The sequence below is a fragment of the Trachypithecus francoisi genome, unplaced genomic scaffold (genome assembly GCF_009764315.1).
Source record: "Trachypithecus francoisi isolate TF-2019V2 unplaced genomic scaffold, Tfra_2.0 Lachesis_group8, whole genome shotgun sequence".
Lineage (NCBI taxonomy): Eukaryota > Metazoa > Chordata > Mammalia > Primates > Cercopithecidae > Trachypithecus > Trachypithecus francoisi.
In genome coordinates, this window is record NW_022681473.1 from 85,211,599 (window position 1) to 85,234,444 (window position 22,846).

General features: G+C 35.2%; 1 protein-coding gene across 1 annotated transcript in view; it reads right to left on the minus strand.

Annotated features, from left to right (window-relative positions):
* Positions 1 to 22,846, minus strand: part of SESN3 (sestrin 3) — a 65,617-nt gene that overhangs the window by 23,792 nt on the left and 18,979 nt on the right. Inside the window, exons 2-4 of the mRNA XM_033206778.1 lie at positions 3,805 to 3,870; positions 1,754 to 1,951; positions 140 to 322 (exon numbers count right to left, since the gene is read on the minus strand). Of these exons, the coding sequence (XP_033062669.1) occupies positions 140 to 322; positions 1,754 to 1,951; positions 3,805 to 3,870 (447 nt within the window). The remainder of the gene's footprint in view (positions 1 to 139; positions 323 to 1,753; positions 1,952 to 3,804; positions 3,871 to 22,846) is intronic.

Here is a 22,846-nt window from a genome sequence, read left to right on the forward strand (position 1 = left end):
TGAAACCCACTGACTTTCTAAACTTATCTTTTCTACACATATTAAGACACTATTATTTATGTTCTAAGTTCCTAATATACACATATTTAAAATTAAGTTCTAAGCAAATTCCTTTTTATTTCAAAGAAACACTCAGTACCTGAATGTGCTCTTTTGTGATCAGCCAAGGTCGGTGTGCTAGCAGCTTATTAATTTCATTAAGATTTTTCAGTCTTTGTGGCACATATTCCAAACCATTCAACCATTCAGCAATACCTCCAGTCTTTAAAAATTCATCCACATGCATGTTTATTAAGTAAGAACACTGATGTCTAGCTGCAGCCTGAAGCACAAAGAAAAACATTAATTGATAAAAGAATCACAGTAGAGTTTCATTCCACTATTTCTAAACAAATAATTCAGATGGAGCTAATGATTTTTATAGTCAGTACCTCTTTTCTTACAGAATCTCTTGTCTAAAACATCCGTCATAATGATGTAATAGATTCAATACATGAAGCTGATTACTTGTATAAGCAAATAATATCACCTGAAGCCAGTCATTTCCTTGTCTGGAAGTTGGTATACCTTAAGCCACCTTCTAGCTATGAATAAGAAATACAGGTCCATTTCAATATGACAAATATACCTACTACATTCTACTTAAAACATAATAAAATCTCATTAACTTATATTCTAATAACTCAGGATTCATCCTGATTTGATTACTTCTCTTATCCTCTTTAAGATAAATGTGACTTCAGTCATATTTGTACACATCTTCCTACTCAGATGACATGGAAGCTCACTGACCCTTTTCTTCCTATGCAGTCAGAATCAGCCCTCAATTGACCTCTCTTTTCCTCAGGGCTGCTTCTCAGTAAAACAGTATTATTTTATTCTTTCTATTCTCTACATCTTATTTTTCCATATTTTACAAGCATTCTAAATCTGCTTTCAGCCTTACTGTCATCAAAATCTTAAGCTAAAATTACAGCCTCAGTGAGGTTCATCATTCAATAAAATACGGAATGTTGCTTTTTGTTGTTGTTAAAAGTTCAGTAAGACTATAAAAAAGACAATCAAATCAAACGTGGTCAAACTTAATCTGCTAACTCCTGGCTAGTTATGCCAGCCCTGTCAGCCCAGTTTCTTCCCCAACTTCTCCACATATATAGCATTTTCATCATGTTCTTGTTGTTCTTTTTCTCCATTAAAGTCCAACACACACACAACTTTATAATTCTCCTCCCTGACCTCTATTGCATGTGAATAACTAGTTAACCAGTTTGTAATCAGAACTATACTTAGAAGCGTTATAATTCAATTCAAGAATTCTTTTCTCATTCAGATTCTCCATGAATGCTGACTGATACTTTCCTCTTACTTAGCCAAATTAGTGATATTCTTTATGTATAAAATTACTAAGAAAAATGTCACAAAAAACTTGTGCTTTTATAAAAACAAGATATCAAGAGCAAAGACAAAACTTGTGGGGTATTACTTTGCATGCTATAAGCATCTTTATTTGTAAGAGATTATGAAAAATGATTTTACTGAAAATTAAATGAGAAACATTCAGTGCATTAAGTGGCTTAACATATTCCAAATGTATCCAAGAAACTTGGTATCCAAAAGGCCATAGGCTTCTTCAATTCTTACGTTCATAAATTATACTTAGCTCTATACACACACATGCACACACACCTATTTTGGAAGGGAGAAAGAATAAGTGAGGAAGGTGTTATGTGAATATAGGAAAATAAGTACCCACCATTATTGCAATATAGTGCCTGTATGGTAGAGGAAGGGGACCATCCATGCGCAACATGTAAAACTGGCTCCGCAAGAAAGACTCCAGGTACTGAGTATGCAAACTCATGACCTGTGTGATGTTGTCCAGACGACCGGATGTAGAGTATTCTTCCACAAGAAAGTTAGTACGTTCATCCACTGTGTTTGCTTGGACAACCTTATAACCAAGAAACACAAAACAAAATGACTATTGAGCCATAAATACACTCTTGGTTTATATAAATTATGCCACTATTGAAGCAAATGAATATTCATTTGATATTAACAGACACAAAATTATGCAGTTGCTCATACTGGAAACAGAAATAAAAAAAGAAAGCACCAGTCATTTTTGGCTCTGGTACCACAATTTATTAAACAACAAATGTTAAATTATCAAACATTATACACACAGCTACGAAAATGAAGAAAAGAAGCTTCCATCCGTTTTGCTAGGCATATTAGGCAGATTTTTCAGGGCCCATTTGCCTGGCCATTGTCACACCAATGTGTGGTAAAGCACAAGCAGCAGCATCTGATTACATACATTTATAATTTCATTTATTAGCCTATGAAGATAAGCACATCATTTTTAGACAAATATTTTCAGTCTAATCCTTTGCTTGCTTTTGTGATTCAACATAAAAAAAGCTTTCTGAAGTCTTTTCAGGGACAAAGGAATATATAATAATTTGTAGAAAAGTGTTAATTGAAAAATTAATGAGGACACTAGAATACTGTCATTCCTATTTTGAGCCTAACAATAATAATTACTAAAAACAAGGCAAGTTATTAAAATGGACATTCTTCATCCTAGGAAATCAAAAGAGTTGTCTCAAAAATAGATTATTTATATATAGCTTCATACACAATGACAGTTTGGGCATCACACCAAGAACTGGCTCTGAAGGTGTTAAGAGTTTATTAGCACCTTGTAGAAAGACTCAACACTGCTGGAGTTAATGGGACATGAGTTGCATAATTCTAGGAGTGGTTCATTGTTTATTTGTATTTCAGAATTGGAGTTCTAGACTTATTTTAGAGATAAGGAAACAGATTTAAGATTAAATTCAAGCTCATGCACTTTATTAATAGCAGAGTCTGGTCTAGAATCCAGATTCCCTAACGGCCAGACTAACAGTCTTTCCAAACATCCACACTGCTGTTAAGAAACTGTTTACTCTTCAGAGCTGACTTCACAGTCTGAAAAATAAGTATGCATTATACAAAGGTACTATTGACTTAGCGAAATTTATCCCCAAAGGAAATACAATGTTTGAAAAGTATAAATTGTGAGGAAATGTTAATTACAATAGTGTAACTCATTATGGAGTCAAGTATACTTTGATTTGCTCACTTCCTCACCATTTTGTCAACTACAGGCACCAAGATAGTTACAAATATAATGGGATCCAGATGAACCACATATAATTAGAAATAGAATATTTGTTATTTTTGTTTTGCTTTCCCCAGCAGAAGTTTCTTCTAACTGGATGTCTAAGATATATTAATAGATTCATATGATGCAATAGATCCTAAAAACCAGATTATCCTCCAATATATACTGTAAAAAGTGACTGTGCTTCAGGAAGTCTTTATATGTAGTAGGCATGTACATATAAAGATATCTGAGGAAAAAAGGCATAAGCAGGGCAGCTTCTCCAGTGCATGGTCCTCACCCAGATCAGCTATTGTCACTGAACTCCTAAAATGTTACTGTCACTTTGGATTTGCACTTAGGTGGAAAGGTCACTAAAAAGGTGATCTGATGATGAAAGAACTGTTGACTCTGGCAATGATCTGGCATTATTTTATTTCTATTAGTCCCTTCTTTAAGACAATGCTTGGCACATAATCGGTGCTCTGTAAATATTTGTGAAGCTGAAAAGAAAGTATCTCTATGGTTCTGACATGTGAATAAGAAACTCAAGAAAAAAATTCATTCCAACTTCCATATTAAAAAGAGATATTATTTGATACAATTAAGTTATTTTTAAATCATAGTTTATATTTTAAGACAGATAAACTTACTTCCTTCTCTGGAATAAAGGCACTTGGTCCTCTTGTCAAGGGTTGAGATACTCTGATTCTTTTATCCTATTTTTAAAAGAAAAGTTTTATCTATTAATGATGACTTTCTAAGAAATGTTAAATTTGTACACATTTATTGCTAAGGTACCAAAATAAATAGAATAAATAATTAAATAAAATTATGTGAGACCAGAATAAGTGTTGGGTCTCTGATCAAAGAAAACCCATAGGGCCACTGTAAGGATGAGATAATGGGGCAAATGCCTACCACAGTGCTAAGTGCAGCATAGTCTCCTCAAAATGTTGTATCTCTTAGTCATAGTCTACACCATAGACTTTAAGCCCATATTGACATGCCTGAAAACCATTTACCTCCATAATAAAATAGTGTTTTATAGTAGTACACTGTTAGACATCAATTTGAAAACTAAAGAAAAGGTTAAATCCAAAGAGGATTACCTAACAACTCTCCAAAGCAATTACCTAATCTGTTTTTTTCCCCTAAAATAGCAATCAGCATATCTAACGTGAAGTTTTGAAACTTTAAGAAAAATGTAAAAACTAGGAAAGGAGAGGTTAGTTCAATATAAGGAATGAAGAACATAGTAATTCTTATTGTTCCACTTGCTATTCTATTGGTGGTATTAACAACTGATAGACTGCCAATGGTATGTCTGAATGCTGATTTTAAGTTTTAAAAAATTTGTTAACTTTTTAAAATTGAAAAATATTTTAGTATCCTCATTTAAGTGTGATATAAGTCATAAAAATTTGAATCAGAGAATAGGGTCCTTCTTCTCTCCCTCCCTTTCTCCCCCCATTACTAGGTAACCTGAGTCTTTATTGGTCCTTACAATCAAACAACCTATCAAACACAAAATAATTATTTAAATCTCTTAAATCCTTTACTTCATTAGGAAGCAGTTACAAGACAAATTGGTAAAAGTAGGCAGTCAGGCATTTAACATGATTTTTTTGAGAGCCTAATCAGATACTGTGATAGACTTTGAGGATACAGGGTGAGGAAAACAGATATGCTCTCTGCCCTCATGAGCTTTGCACACAATCTTCATCAATTTTGGGGGTCCTGTTGAAATAAATAAATTAAGCAATAACACTCTTAACCTGGTACATTTTCAGAAATAAGTAGGCATCTAGGTTATATTTACAAAATGATGACAAAGGCCTCAGTCTCCTGGTCAAGTACACTGGAGGACTGCATGTTAAGAGGATGAAGTCAGAATTCCAATATTGGTATTTCTTGTCTATGTCAACCAAATCTAGACTTAACCAGAAAGAATTTGAAGGAAAATTACAAGTTTCTTCCTTTTGCTAGCCTCCATAAGATACAGACAAAAAAAATTTCAAACACTGTCTCTATAACTCAATGAACTACACGGTTAAAGTAAGCTACAATCACACCACTGCACTCCAGCCCGGGTGACAGAGTGAGACCTCATCTCACAAAACCATCACAACAAAAAACTTAATGCAGTAGTATATGAAAAGCAATTTTCTGGACAACTATTCATTTCAAATGAACAAAGCAGCTGAAAAACTGATTATGAGGAAAAATTACGATTATGAGGTTTGAGGAAAAAAATTTCAACAGGGAGATGTCGATATCTTTAAATAATAAAAAGGACAAAATTTCGAGAACATGTAGCGGGAGCAAAATATAAACTCTTTTATGTTAAGATGGACAATGGGATTTTGGAAACAAAGAATGATTTATTAAATTTGTTGATAAAATCATAATTTGATATAGTTAGTAACTAAATTTACCTTTAAATGTTTTATATTATTATTTTAAATATTTTCCAGAACAGGAGAGATTTAAATCTGCAAAAACATTTTCATTATAAATGGAACTGAAAGATACTGCACTTAAATGAATATAACATCTCTTAAGTGTTTAGCAATTGAAAAGAAGCAACTTAAACTCAATTTCATTTGTGTCAATATTGATTTTTTTCATTTATTTAGCAAACATTAATTGAGCATTAACAACGTGCTAGGCACAGTGAGGACACAAATAAGAATTAGACTGGCAGAATGCATACAACCAACTATACGACATATGACATATACCATAGCAGGTGCATATAAAAAGTGATGAAAGAAGACATCATTTTAGCAATTATTTACTTAGTCATTTTCCTACTGTTGAATATTTTAGTTATATACAGTTTTCACTATTATAAGCAACCCTGTGATGAACACCTTCATATAAAGACAGTTGGGACATATTTTGTGGTGTTTATGATAGTTTCTTTCAGAAGATTCCCAGAAGTGGATTTACTATGGTTTGGGTTATAAATATCTTAAAACTTCTTGTTGCTTACTGCCAATATGCTAAACTAACAAAAATGTCTTACCAATTTTATTTTCATCGGCTGAGAAAATGTCCACTTAACTCACTAATTTCAAAACTAAAAAGCAGCATCCAAAAATGTGTTTGAAGCATTTTATTGTATGCTTATTTGTAGTAAAAAGTTCTTAAGCAGAGATGTGATCAGATCTGTGTTTTTAATAGTGTTGAGGGTGATGTAGCCCCTGGGCCTGAGAGGGAAAAATCCCAGCTGGGAAGCTCTGGTAATAGTCCAGGAGAGATAAAATATGGCCTGACCTAAAATATTTGTTTATATACCAAACATAAAAGAAAACTAACACAATTTTTAAGTTTTACCATCATGTATTCTTCCTCAATTATATTTTTTAATGTTGCCATTTTTGAAATGATCAGCCTAGTTTCTGCATAAGGAGAATCTTTTCTGGCAAGGACTCTACTACTGTATTGTCTCAGTTGGCTGCTCTGTCTATTCACACGAAGGTGAAAAACAACTTTAAAAATGATCAAAGCAGTTCATAAATTCTACTCTAAACACATTTCATTCTGAAAATTTGTTTCCACCCACTTTTCTATCTCTGCATGCTTTTAAAGTCAGTAAGATCAAATACAAAAAAATAGGACAGGACTATATCCAAAAGATTGATTTTTTTTTTTTAAGATAAGACCATAAGCTAGAGTTCCGGTCAAATCATAATGCCTTTCCCCTGCCTTTCTTTCAAATCCCAAATGTCCAAGGACCAAGTTCCTACTTCACTCATACTAGCTTTCCTGAAGTTTCTAGACCTACGTTCCCCAACATGGTAAGCATCAGTCACATATGGCTAAATTTAAATGAATTAAAATTAAATAAAGTTAAAAACACAATTTCTCAGCCACATTAACCACATTTCAGGTGCTCAGTAGCCACACAGGGCCACATGTACTCTACAGGACAATGCAGACATTTCCATCTTCCTCTGCAGAGAGTTCTATTGGACAGTGCTGCTCTGGACTCGTTTGGTTTCGCTTTTTTAAAATTGCATTTTCAGACATTTTTATACCTTTTTGAAATGTTAAATGACTGCTCTGCAGAGTTATTCATTTGATGGTCACATCTACTCAATCCTAGAACCAAGCATTTTAGTGTAATTGCAGAAATGCTCTCAACCAATCAACCTATTCGTCCTATTTGGGCAAATTAGGAAGAGAAAAAATTAACAGCCAGTTCCAAGGACCCTTGTCACAATTTCTGCTTACATTACAGTCCCCAGAAAAGTATCAAGGTCACGCTCACTTTCCTTCCTTCTTTCTCTTTCTTGTGGTAATAAATACACAAATAAATAACATTCAAGGTTTACCCTTTTAAATTAAGTATATAACCCCAGTATTGTTAACTATATGCACGATGTTGTACAGAAGAGCTAGGACTTTTTCATTTTGCATAACTGAAATTTTACTCCCATTGAACAGCAACTCCTACTTCTCCCTGCCCCCAGGTCTAGAAACCACCATTCTACTTTTTGCTTTTTATGTAAACACAGTCTTTAGATCACAGCTGAGATTCTCCCTATGTAATCCTCAGCTTACCTCTTTGCACAAGTCAAATCTACCTCCTTCTGGGCAACTCTCTCCTTGCTGGGCTTCCTTTTCTTTACTTTTTTCCTTTTTTTTTTTGAGACGGAGTTTCACTCTTGTTGCCCAGGCTGCAGTGCAATGGCACGATCTCGGCTTACTGCAATCTCTGCCTCCTGAGCTCAAGCGATTCTCCTGCCTCAGCCTCCTGAGTTGCTGAGCTTCCATAACACTTTACCACCCAACCCACTAAATTCTTTGATCATTTACTTTTATGTTTCCTAGATGTCCCTTGCAACTCCTTCCTTATAAATACTGATTCTTTCAAGTCAATGGTCTCTTCTATGGCTACCATACTCTTTACACAAAACAAAATTCTACTCAAATTTTTTATGGTCACTACATTGTAGGGAAGACAATAGGAGCAGATGAAGGAAAAAATAAGGGCATATGATATGAAAATGAGCAACCCATGCAACCGCCTCCTGAATCTTTTTTATCTAGAGAACTTGCTAGCTCTTCTCCACCCTCCAGTCTGGCTTTGGGTATTTTGTGACATAACCTGGATGCAACATTAGCACCTTAAAATCAACATGTTTAAAATGAATCTTCTATCTCAAACCAGCTGTTCCTCCTCACTTTCCTCTGTAGGTTCTAAAATCACCATACATACCAGCAACCCTGGCTCAGATTCACAGTTATCTTCGACTCTTTATCCTAGGGGCCTGCATTCAAAGAGTTGCTAAATCCTGTAACTGTCTGTTGCCAACTAAATCTTTAAGTCATCCTTTCCACACCCTCTTCTCAGTTGTAAGATTTCTCTCATGCCAAGAAATCTTTTCCCCTCACAAGTGAGAATAATATCAATTCTAGACTGTAGCTTTCCCCATTGTTGGGAAGTTTTGAGAATATACCACATAAAAATGTCACAAAGCATAATATAAAATAAAATATTTTTATTTTTCTTCTGCTTATTTTCCTCAATGTCAAAAAAAAAAAAAAAAACACCCAAGACTAAAACAGCTATATTTTCTCAACAGATGCTACTTGATTAGAAAAATTCAAGGATTGCTCTAGGCTATGAGTCAAAACAAGCAGTGGCTGCACTAATTTTGAGGAAAATATTGCCGTGCTTTTCTCTAAGTATTTAAGCTAAAGCTACTATCTTATTTTTGGGAATAAATGAGTTTGATCATTTAGTCAAAGATCTAGTGAATCTTACACAATGGCTTTTAAATAATAAATCTTGTTTCATTTCTGTGAAAAACCAAAAAAAGTACTTGAATTTCTTTTGCTGTCACTAGCCACATGTGCCTAAATTTAAATTTAAGCTGATTAACTTTAAATAAAGTTAAGAATTTAGAGTTCAATTGCACTAGTGACATGTCAAGTGTTGAACAGCCACTTGTGGCTAGTGGGTACCATTCAGGACAATGTGAATCTAGGCTATTTCTACCATTGCCAAAGGTTCTACGGTATAGTGTTGCTTCATAATATTGTTCAGTTGCTAGGAAAATGCAAAGATATAAAATCGCTACAAAATCAGGAAGAAACATAGCATAATAAACATGTACTAAAGTACTTTCGTAGAAATAAAAGATTGACTTGAATGTTAAAACTGAAAAACCCAATAAAACCAACCAATTAACCTTAATAACAGAGAAGTTGAGAGATACCATTCTTCAGTCTTAATTTGATGGCAACTCTGAAATTACTAACTAAAAAGAATGAAAGAAATTCTCTAAAATGTTGACTTGAGTTTAAAAAAAGGAATATAAAAGTATTTAAAAAATTTTAAGCAGTAATAACTTTATTGTGATTTGTTTTCAGAATTTGCTATTTTTCATGAAATATTATAATTTAATCAAGAAGAAAACTAGTTATAAAATAGGAACTCACACTTTCTATGTGTCACCTGTATGTGTTCTAAGAGATTATATTACAAGGTTTATAATCTCAAGAATGTTACCATTAGGAAAATTTATTTTTACAGATACCTCATTATAACGGAAAAAAGTTATGCCTGAAATTCATCAGTTGAGATTATGCCTATAAAGCAATTATCTGCTAGAAAACAAAACACTGAAAGGATGAAGATGAATTACATTTGGAAAATCACTTATTTTGACATTTAGCAGCTAAGCAACTTTATTAGATCCCTTTAAAGGATATGAATTGATCCCAACAGAAAATTAAGATACTTATATTTGGAAGTCAGAAACTCTTAAAATTGTGAGTCTTTAGGAGTAATCAGCAAATTACTTGCCCCTAAAAGACTGACTTCCAAAGAAAATTAATTACTGCACTTTAAGCTACTAAATGCTTTAAAATAAACTATTAAAATTAATTTTCACTTATCTTTTTTCAGTGTTTTTTATTAAAAGTGGAAAAGCAAAATCATACACTTCTATCCATTAAAATGTAAATTTTAAAATTTTGTAAATTTTAAAATTTTATAAAATTTTATAATTTATCTCAGTAGGGGAGCAAAATGTGTAATTAATTTACAGAGAAACACTTAAGGATTTTTTTTTAAAGAAAATCTGTTCGACATATAAAATGTTCTGGTAAAGTAAAATTTGACTCCATAGAGAATGATAGTCCCACAATTTTTAAAGATATCCTTAGAAGATAATTTAATAGTGCCAACATTATTTTTTAAATACACTATAATGACAAAATATCTTAAATACAAAACACATGCCCCAAACAAAATTTTTAGGTGTGACTGTAAGAAGGCCAATTGTAATGGTCTATACAAATAGTAAATTGCAGTTTTTGACCTTCCTTTTATTGTTATAGATGTTCCATTTTGGCTGAAACACTGCAACAACAACAACAAAAAAGCAGGTATAAACAGGCAGCTCTATGCTATGAAATAATGCTGATGTAACCCTAGGTGAAAAAACAACAGGTTTTAAATGAATTATAATGGATTGGTACTTTTATAGTAAACTTAACTTTAAAGGCCAGTCACTAACTGGAACATAAATTCTGTTCCCACTATCTCTAAAAGAAAAATCCGAAAGACAGTTTTAAAAAATGTGACTTCTATACCATATTAAAATATGTACTGATGTTCACCAGATTATAATAACTGAGATCGAAAGTTATTCCATAAGAAAAGATCTGAAAGCAGAAAATGGCAATGGCACCAAGGGTGAGAATCTTTTAAATTACACCAACATCTCTTCTCTTACTTGAAGCTAGAGTGGTTCAAGGAACCTCTGAGCATCAGAAGCCCAGCAGATATTACAGGGGTGTCAGAAATTCACTGACACTCCAAAGAGCACTCAAAATTCTCTTTCATAATGGGGAATCTCATCTAATCCTAAGAGCCTGAGACTTTAAGAGTGACCTCTTTTTAACTGAGCTATTAAAGCCAAGGCTATCAAGTCCTTCCTGCAACTGGTTTTACCTCTGGGTAGAATCATTTGAGGAGCATAGGAAAGATCTTGCTACTAATAGCGTGAAATCCAGCCTTTTCCAACAATACATATGAAATTTGATTTTTAACTTGAACTCTCAAAACATTTCCATTCAAAAGTACTGTAGTTATCAACTGTATTATAGCAATTTCTTTACCTCCTCTCTCTCTACTGAATCATCAGCTCCTTGTAGGCCGGTCGGACAGTACCTTGTTCATCTTTGACTACTTCAATCTTAGAATGGTGTACATGCGAGGTAAACTTCTGGTCTGGTTTTTACAGCTTTATGTAATAATGGTCATTTGCATAGCAGTATGTTTTTCTATTTCACTTTTCCAAAAGAATGAGTTCTAAGAAATAATATGAGATATTATGATTAAGCACTCTCATTTAAAAAAAATCTTGGTGTGCCATTTGGTAAGAATCATTACATAAATTTTACTTGTTTTACTAACTGTGAGCCCAAAGCTACACAAGTTCACCTTGTGAGTACTCTGGAAATGGTAGCCATGAGTACTGCTATTATTAGTGGAAACTGGCAGTAGCACTCATTGTAGTGGAAGCAGTAAAGTACTTAAAGATGAATGGATTCATCCCAGCACTAAAAGAATTAAAATGAATGAAGAATTAAAAATGTATATCCATCTAGCAAAGGGCAGCTAATGAGTTTAATTTGCATTGCAGTACAGCTGAATTTCTAAATAAGCTTTTGCTTGGCTACTAACAAAATCCCTTAATTTTTAGTCATTAGAACACATAGTGAACTTGTTCAAAGTGCAAACAAGTTTTTATATTTATACACTGACTACAGAGTGGCAAGCTTCTAAAAACAAAACAACCACTTCAAGGTAGCCCGAGAACCCTGTACGATCCCAGAATTATACAAATCTAAAAAGGTGGAAATAATTAAGAACAAATACTGTAGGAGAGTCTTTAAGCAACACCATCAGCATTGTACTACTAGTCCTTTAAACTGGAAATAAATCTAAAATCACACTCATGTCCACTATCACCCAGAGGCAAGTGGCAAAGAACACACTTTTTCCACTTTCCATGTAATGCCACAGAGTGACATAAATCAAAGCTACAGTCAGCTGTAAATCTAAAAGGTAATTGATAGTTTTAAAATGACTTGTCTTTTCTGTGCTCTGTGGAATTTAGATGTATTTGAACCAGTGTATTTCTGAGGATCTGCCTTCCCTTTTTCTCTCTACTGAAAGGCTATCCATACTTCCTTTAAGCCCTGTCTCAAATACCAACTCCTTTGGTCTTCCTTCTCTCCTAACTCCCAAGCTTTCCTATGAATTTAAATTTATTTTTCTTAAGGTTCAGTTATACTGTTTCCCTCTCTTATAGCTATTAACATATATCATTATCTTATTGCTCCTTTCAGACTATAAGCTCCTTAAAGAGTAGAATCAATTTCTAATACAATATCTGTAGCATTACAGCTCAGCAAAGTGAAAATAATGGATTCTCATATATTTTTTGAATTGAATTAAGGAGATAGGAGTCTGGCTGTAGGCTCTTTCATCCATTTCTCCTCCTTGAACAGAACAAGAACATCCTGTGGATTTAAGGAAATTAATGTTCTCTGTATTCTTATTAGAAACACCAATAAGTTAAACCAATATATAAAACACAGTCCTAAACATCAATCTACTTACTATCTTCCATGTGCCCTCTGGAAGTCTATTTGTTTATTTTCTTAATTATTAAAACAAACAGTATCTGTAACTTCCTATAATTTGTACCACTTTTTTTTTTTTTTTTTTTGAGACGGAGTCTCGCTCTGTCGCCCAGGCTGGAGTGCAGTGGCCGGATCTCAGCTCACTGCAAGCTCCGCCTCCCGGGTTTACGCTATTCTCTCGCCTCAGCCTCCCGAGTAGCTGGGACTACAGGCACCCGCCATCTCGCCCGGCTAATTTTTTGTATTTTTTTTAGTAGAGCCGGGGTTTCACCGTGTTAGCCAGGATGGTCTCGATCTCCTGACCTCGTCATCCGCCCGTCTCGGCCTCCCAAAGTGCTGGGATTACAGGCTTGAGCCACCGTGCCCGGCCAATTTGTACCACTTTCTTAGAAATCAGTAACATTCCATGCTGTGACACTAATCTTGGGCAACAAAGTCTCCTGTACAAGCTTTTAAGTGTTGAACACTTTCTATAGAGTTATAGCGCTACAAAATATAGCTCTTGAATATGCTAGTAAAATTTTGAGCTAAAGCCCAAGAAAATGAGGAGAGAACTATAAATCTTAGTAGCTGAGATAATGCAAGTCCATAATAAGCACTTAACTCATTGCTTCCTTATTAACATAAAGACAATATGCTTTTCTACCACTAATTATAAGATCTGGTCCCAAAAAAGTATTAAGACGGGCTTTACTTCTATATGAATAATTTTTTTACAGTTTCTGTATTGTGTAACAATAAAACTTCCCTTTGAATTTTAGAAAGCTTTACTTATTAAAATGTCTCAATTAGATGAAAAGAAATTAAAATTGGAAGCTTTAGAAAGTAAAATTCCCATTAGAAACAATTATAGTTGTGTAACATTCTAATATTACTCAGTAGATGGTTGAATAGTTACTAGTACTTTTGGAGAAACAAAAATATGCAGTGAATGTAGTTATCTTGGTGTATGAGGGAAAAGCAGAGTTTTAAATCAAGCTTCAATATTCAGCATCTACCAGCTTGACTACAGCATTATAAAATCAAAAGGCTTTAGGTTATTCCAATGGAACAGAATGACAGGATGGTTTTCAGATTTTTCAAAACACAACGATAAAATACAAGTCACTTACTCAGCTTAGAGGAATCAGGGAAATATATTAAATGCATTTGATTTCTAGAGATTTACAAAACAAATTATAAGCATTTAGCCATATGGAAACCAGTACTTCTTTACGCACTGAGTCAGAAATAACAAGAACTCATGTTCTCATTTAAATTGAGAAAGTACCTTTCACACAGCCTCCCAGGATCACAACAATGGTGTAAATTCAAGTATGCTTGATTTTACTTTGAATTATATTAAACTTCAGTTTTAATAAAACTTAAAAGAAGTCTTTATTCCTAGTTTTAAAAGGAGCAGTGGCGTTTTCATTTTTACCCGGAATAGAATGAACAGATCTGATCTGTACAGTAAACGCACGAAGACATCATTTCTGCTCTATTTTGTCAATCCCCAAGTCTATAAGCAGAAAACTACAAGATTGTGCTTTAATGTACACAGATAAACTTAAAATCTACTGTAATCAGAATTAAAACCATTCTTATGCTCATTTAAGTAAACAGTTCACAGACGTCTTGATGTCAGGATCTCTTTATAGTCTTAAAAATTATTGACCCCTCTGCTTCTGGGCAAGGGAGTGGTTTGCTGGTGTGGACATCTGTGTCCATGTGAAGGGTAGTGGTCATGTGGCTCAGACTTGTGCTATCCAGCAGTATGTCTCCAAATCCCTGGTAGCCTATTACCAGAAATATGTGAATGAGGCTTCCAAGAAGCAGATCAAAGACATCTTCATCCAGTACGACTGGATCCTACTGATAGGTGACCCCTTTGCTGCAAATTCAAAAAGTTAGGAGGCATTGCAGTTATATAAGAATGTGTCCTTACATTTTAGAAATACATACTAAAGTATACAGCAGGTAGAAGAAAATGAGCTTTGAGATTTAATTATTTCAGCAGCAATAATAGCAACACAGGACTGATGAAGTTAACAGTGACAAAAATCTAACCAATATTAAATTTGGTCATGGGTTTACGAAGCTTCATTACACTATTTTTTCTGCTTTTGTGTTGCTTGAGATTTTAATAATTTTTTAAGTGACTAGCAAGGTACCTCAGATAAATAGGCATTTAAATAAATTACAATTATTACAATAAAGTTTTTGTAATTTATAATACAAGTTAATGAAAAATAAATGTTATTAATAAACCTTACTAAAATTGAAATTAAACACTGTAACTTTTATAAAGAAGAATTATTAATTCATTTGATTATTTTTTAAACCTCTGTTATGTACTGAATGTTCCTATCCCCCCCTCAAAATTTATATGTTGAAATCCTAACCCCCAATGTGATGGTATTAAGAGGTGGGGCCTTTGGAAGGTAATTAGGTCGTAAGAGTAGAGTCTTCATGAATGGGGTTAGTGCCCTTTATAAAAGAGACCCTGAGAGCTCCCTGGCCCTCTTCTGCCCTGTTGAGGACACAGTGCAAAGATAGCTGTCTATGAACTAGGAAGCAGACATTCATTAGACATAATTTGCTGGCACCCTGATCTAGGACTTCTCAGCTTGTAGAACTGTGAGAAATAAATGTTCATTGCTTCTGCCATCCAATCTTTGCTTTTTGTTATAGCAGCCTGCATGGACTAAGACAAGCTCATTTTCTGGAAGGTGTTGAACTAAATGCTTGAAAATACCAAGATAAATGAAGCACAAGTGCTGACTTCAAGGAAATGCCAGGTAAATAAGTATGGATGCACAATTACAAAGTATGTTAGGAGCTGTAATGGTAGTAACCAAAACAGGAATGCCTCACTCTGCCTGCAAGAGTATGGACTAAAACAGCCTTCCAGATGAGATAAATCTTGGGAAGGAGTAGAAATTTGTCAGGATACCTAGAAAAGGATAGTTAAGTCTATGTGGATACAACAATACCAGGAAAAAGAAATATAAAATACAAAGACATGACACATCGAGGGAACTATGTTGTTGTACATGATTCCTGGAACTTTCTCAGGGAATAAGACTAGAGACATAGGCAAGAGTCACGTCACGAATGTCAGACTAAAAAGCTTTGATGTTAAATAAACAATGGGCAATAGTAAAATAATTATATTTGTCTTTTAAGAAAATATCTCTGACATCCATTAGAAAGTAGAGTGGGATGGGGGAGGCTGGGGGAAATATGAGCTATTAGTAGGCTACTATATTATGTAGGAAAGAGAAGATTTGGGTTAATTAAGCAGTATGGATTAAAGAAAAGGAATTATATTGATCGCTAGTTAGGAGACTAAATGGAACTGAGTGACTAATGGAATATCAGGGTAAAATACTGAGAGAAGTCTAGGATTCCTCACAGAATTCTGAATTAGATTACTGGATGGATGAATAATGGCAACACCAACTGATATAAAAGAAATCAGGCCGGGCGCGGTGGCTCAAGCCTGTAATCCCAGCACTTTGGGAGGCCGAGACGGGCAGATCACAAGGTCAGGAGATCGAGACCACCCTGGCTAATACGGTGAAACCCTGTCTCTACTAAAGAATACAAAAAAAACTAGCCGGGCGACGAGGCGGGCGCCTGTAGTCCCAGCTACTCGGGAGGCTGAGGCAGGAGAATGGCGTAAACCCGGGAGGCGGAGCTTGCAGTGAGCTGAGATCCGGCCACTGCACTCCAGCCTGGGCGACAGAGCCAGACTCCGTCTCAAAAAAAAAAAAAAAAAAAAAAAAAAAAAATCCACACAATAAGGCGGCTTAGATTTAGGTTGATTCTCACAATCTAGGGATACATGCTTATAAGACAGTAATGTGGAAGGATATGGGTTTCAGGGAGATGAAAACTGTCAAGAATCAAATGTTTCATAATTTTAATTTGCATTTAAAGACCCAAACTTTTATTATGCATTACACCTTAATATTTAATAACAACTTTATACTAGGTTATCTCACCATCTGTTCACAAACTTCTTCTCAGTGACTCTAAGTTGCTTTCCGTTTCTAATACTACTTACTACCCCTGTTTAGCCTATCATTTTATCCTTAGCTTATTGAGGGGGTGGTGTTGGGGGAAGGACAGTAGAGGCAGAAAGGCAAGATAGCCAACATTCTGGCCCCTAATCTAACTTTTCAACTTTTGTTTTCCAAGTGTTCCCTTAGATGAACACTTTACTTCACATAAACCTCAACATAGTTCCTAAATTCTGTATATTGACTCATTCAAAACCACAGTGAGTTTTCCCATCTTCTGGATTCCCATTTATGTGACACCTGGTATCATTTTGTGAAAGAGAAGATAAACCTCTTTTATATACCTTTTATATAAAAGTGTTTATCTTCTCTTTCACTAATTATAAAAGAAGTGTTCCAGCTTAATGACTAATTCAAATCAGGTACTCAATAAATGTTGATTGATAACACACTATTTCTATATAGTACTCAGCCTATTACACATTTAATGATATTAGAAACTATTTTTGAACAATAAGCAGTTTAAAATGTTTTTTGGCATCCTGGATTTATGCCAGTCCTAAAATACACACACACACACACACACACACATATTTAATACAGTTACTTCACAACATCCAAAGTTTCTCAATTCCTATTTTGGCAAGAAAATTCTCAGAGTGCAGTTTTTGATAGAAAGAAAAAGCTATAATTACGCTATAATTAAGATCTGTGAAAGTAATTATCTTCTAATAATCACCAAGACTTCCTTTAATTTGTCATTCTCCTGATATCTCCTCCCATTTTCCAGATTAGTTTGCATACAGATGCTATTCAGGCCCTTTTCTGTTCTTTATCATTCTTTTTTAAGTAACTTAACTGAGGATAACAGGATTTGTTATCCTTAGCCTGTACTTAAGGTTTCAATGTTAGTGTACTAAATCAATAGTTTTTCAGTTAACTCAAAATAAATAGGGTCATTCATATCACCTAAACATTACTACTGTTTTTTTAGACATAATCTTGCTCTGTTGCCCAGGCTGGAGTACAGTGGCATGATCTCAGCTCATTGTAACCTCCGCCTCCCGGGTTCAAGCGTTTCTTCTGCCTCAGCCTCCTGAGTAGGTGGGGCTACAGAGGCATTTTTTTGTATTTCTACTAGAGACGGGGTTTCACCATCTTGGCCAGGCTGGTCTCGAACTCCTGACCTCGTGATCCATCTGCCTTGGGCTCCCAAAGTGCTGGGATTATAGGTGTGAGCCATCATGCCCAGTCAATTTATGTTGTTCATAAATGATCCAGTGAACAAGCATACCATAATCTAAAGAAAACAAATAATAATAATCTATTTATTGTTAGGATTTATGGTATTCAATGATTTTCTCCTTTCCTTAGTTTTTTTTTTTAATGAATCAAGGATTATGTTAAAGTATTTTATGTAAATGATAGAGTAGTCTTTTAAACAATCTTTATATGACTAGTAACCTTTATAATCTAGTAGTGTGAATAACAATTGAAAGTCCTCAAAAAATAACGTATGGACTTGTCCTCACATATTTTTATTTTAAAAATATATTAAATAATTTTAGTTTCAGCATGAAGTATTACTGGGCCTGTATATATTAGTGAAGTTTAACTTTACATTAACTGTTTTGTAGAGAGTTCATATAATCATGACAGGACTTCAAATACAGCTGTTCCTTCCCAAAGAAAGTAATTGCCAAAAAATACATTTTTTTCTTCTAAAAGAAGAGCTGCATGATCATCAGTGTGCCAAATGTGCTTATAACTATCAGAGCATATGGGTTGGCTGGTAGGTAGTAATTCCTCACTTAAATGGCTACTATTGACTTTCTTCACAGAATTGAAAAAAACTACTTTAAATTTCATATGGAGCCGGGCGCGGTGGCTCAAGCCTGTAATCCCAGCACTTTGGGAGGCCGAGACGGGCGGATCACGAGGTCAGGAGATCAAGACCATCCTGGCTAACACAGTGAAACCCCGTCTCTACTAAAAAATACAAAAAACTAGCCGGGCGAGGTGGTGGGCGCCTGTAGTCCCAGCTACTCGGGAGGCTGAGGCAGGAGAATGGCGTGAACCCGGGAGGCGGAGCTTGCAGTGAGCAGAGATCCGGCCACTGCACTCCAGCCTGGGCGGCAGAGCAAGACTCCGTCTCAAAAAAAAAAAAAAAAAAAAAAAAATTTCATATGGAACCAAAAAAAGCCCATATAGCCAAGACAATCCTAAACAAAAAGAGCAAAGCTGGAGGCATCATGCTACCTGGCTTCAAACTATACTACAAGTAACCAAAATAGCGTAGCACTGGTTCCAAAACAGATATATAGACCAATGAAGCAGAACAGAGGCCTCAGAAATAATATCACACATCGACAACCATCTGATCTATGACAAACCTGACAAACACAAGCAATGAGGAAAGGATTCCCTATTTAATAAATGATGTTGGGAAAACTGGCTAGCCATATGCAGAAAACTGAAACTGGATCCCTTCCTTATACCTTATACAAAAATTAACTCAACGTAGATTAAGGACTTAAATGTAAGATCTAAAACCATAAATTCCCTAGAAGAAAACCTAGGCAATACCATTCAGGACATAGGCATGGGCAAAGACTTCATGACTAAAACACCAAAAGCAATGGCAACAAAAGCCAAAATAGACAAATGGGATCTAATTAAAGAGCTTCTGCACAGCAAAAGAAACTATCATCAGAGTGAACAGGCAATCTACAGAATGGGAAGAAATTTTTGCAATCTATCCATCTGACAAAGGACTAATTTCCAGTATCTACAAGGAACTTAAACAAGTGTACAAGAAAAAAACAACCCCATCAAAAAGTGGAAAGGGATATGAACAGACACTTCTCGAAAGAAGACATTTATGTGGCCAACAAACATATGAAAAAAAAGCTCATCATCACTGGTCATTAGAGAAATGCAAATCAAAAACACAATGAGATACCACCTCACGCCAGTTAGAATGGCGATCATTAAAAAGTCAGGAAACAACAGATGCTGGAAAGGATGTGGAGAAAATAGGAATGCTTTTATACTGTTGGTGGGAGTGTAAATTCGTTCAACTATTGTGGAAGACAGTGTGCAATTCCTCAAGGACCTAGAACCAGAAATACCATTTGACCCAGCAATCCCATTACTGGGTATATACCCAAAGGATTATAAATTATTCTACTCTAAAGACACATACACATGTATGTTTACTGCAGCACTATTCACAATAGCAAAGGCTTGGAACTAACCCAAATGCCTATCAATGATAGACTGGATAAAGAAAATGTGGCACATATACACCATGGAATACTATGCAGCCATAAAAAAAGGATGAGTTTGGCCAGGCGTGGTGGCTCACGCCTGTAATAACAGCACTTTGGGAGGCTGAGGCGGGTGGATCTCCTGAGGTTAGAAGTTTGAGACCAGCCTGGCTAACATGGCAAAACCCCGTTTCTACTAAAAATACAAAAATCAGCCGGGTGTGGTGGTATGCACCTGTAGTCTCAGCTACTCTGGAGGCTGAGGCAGAAGAATAGCTTGATCCCAGGAGACGAAGGTTGCAGTGAGCCAAGATCGCGCCATTGCACGCCAACCTGGACAACAAGAGAGAAACTCCATCTCCAAAAAAAAAAAAAAAAAAAAAAGGATGAGTTCATGCCCTTTGCAGGGACATGGATGAAGCTGGAAACCATCATTCTTAGCAAACTAACACAGGAACAGAAAATCAAACACCGCATATTCTCGCTCATAAGTGGGAGTTGAACAATGAGAACACAAGGACACAGGGAGGGGAACATCACACATCAGAGCCTGTTGGGGAGTAGGGGGTTAGGGGAGGGATAGCATTAGGAGAAATACCTAATGTAGATGACGGGTTGATGGGTGCAGCAAACCACCATGGCATATGTATACCTATGTAACAAACCTGCACATTCTTCTGCACGTGTATCCCAGAACTTAAAGTATAATTAAAATATATATGTATATGGCACTCTACCTTGAAAAAGAAAGTTGCTTATGGAAGTGGTTACTGCAAGGCCTATAGCCTGTGAGTTATAAAGTAGCAGCAGAAGGATGATCTGAAATTAGACAGAACAATGTAATACCAGATATGAATGGATGGAGCTCATAACACATTGGTGAACTAAAGGTAGAGGGTAGATGTTTGAAGTATGTATCCTAATACACAAAATTCATTGTTATGCTCAAATCATTCCCTAATACATCAATTGAAACAAATTTGCATTAAGTATTATAGCAGAACTGAGAGCATTTTGCATTCTACCACTAAATCACTTAATAAGAACTAAATCACAGTTCTTATGAAAACAGGAAGACTAAAGAAACTTGTTACCCCAATATACTAGATTCAAGACTCTTTAATAAACAGAGTTTGTATTTTTTAAAAGTTAATTTGACAAAGTTCACAGGCAAGATAAAGGGAATGTGAAAAACCCAAACTTGGTAAATCTGCTTTTAATTAGGACATAGAGTTCATTACAAATAATACTCTATAAATATTATTCTTCTTTATATCAAAGGTTTGGCCAGACTAAAAAAAAGGAAAAAACAAAAGCAGCTAGTTTACAATTACACTTGCATTATGTGAAAAACAAATTCAGAGAAAAAGATACCCAGTATTATCAAGAGAAATAAGATGCTCTGACACAATTATAGGGGAAAAGAATAAAAAATATCCCAGATAATCATTAATTACTTCCTGGTGCATAGAAAAGTTGTGCTAAAACAATAATGACAAACCAAGTTTGCAAATTCTAAAGTTGTAATCAAGTAAACCAGCAAAATTTCTATTGACCAAAAGGTTTTTATACATTTTTAAGAAACACAGATAGTTAAAATTACTCGCAGAAACACTGATCTTTAGAAATGATGATCAGTAGATTATTCCCTCCAAAAGTAGCAAAATCCAAATTATCTTACTATTCATTCTGCTTTTAAAGGCTCTTAAAGAGGAAACCAAATCTCTTACCTCTCTCTATAAAGAGTATGTCTATCAGCTCTCAATCAAGAAATGCAAACGTATTTACCTATATCAGAGTTTGTGGACTAATAAATGGAAACAGAATCATCAGGGGACTTGAATTAAAAACTTCGGCAATTAATAAAAATGTCAAGGTAGTTCATTTCTGAGTTAGAAATGGGATAAAACATCACATTTCTATATGCTTTCCTTTTATTTCTGGACATCAAGAATTTCTATAATATCTGGGTTGAAGGAAAGCAAACACAGAAGAAAACAGTCAGGGGAATGGTTGTTAATAGTTTTAAACAAGTTACCTTGTGTACCTAATAACCTCATCTATGAAATGAGGATAATAGCACATACCTCCCTCATAAGGGTAAGTGTGGTATAAGGCCTAAAATTGAAGTCCAATATTATAGGATCCCTTGAATCTGGTAAAATTGGGAGGACCTTAAAAGATAATTGCAAGTTCCCCTTCCCTCCCCACCTTGCTCATGGGCATAAGGTCCCCTGGCCAAACAGCTCACCTTCTCAAATGAACCAGGTGTAATTCCCACTTATTCCTGGGTGGCAGGTTTCAGTTCACTGCCAGTTCGTGCCATTATGTAAACAAGCCAATCATAGCTTCATGTAGAAACGTGGGGCATCTCACCCTCTTTATTCTACAAAGCCTGTCTCACTGCCCCTGGATGCTCATTCTGTTCCAGAATACTACTTCCAAGTGCACTGCATGGTGTGCAGTGTTCTTTCCCCCTGGGCTGTGTGTATATGTGACTAATAAATCAAACTGTTGATCTCATCTGTACAGTGTTAGGTATTATATGTTCAGCCACCCCCATGACCCAAGAGTGGCAGTCCCTCCCACAGCAGTGGGTGAATAGAAGGCTATTAAAACAGGCAGTGAGAATATTATATGAATAAATATCTGTAAAGCTCTTAAGAGTGTGACATTATCTATACAACTATAAAAGGCTCGTGTCTGTAATCCCAGCACTTTGGGAGGCCAAGGCGGGTGGGTCA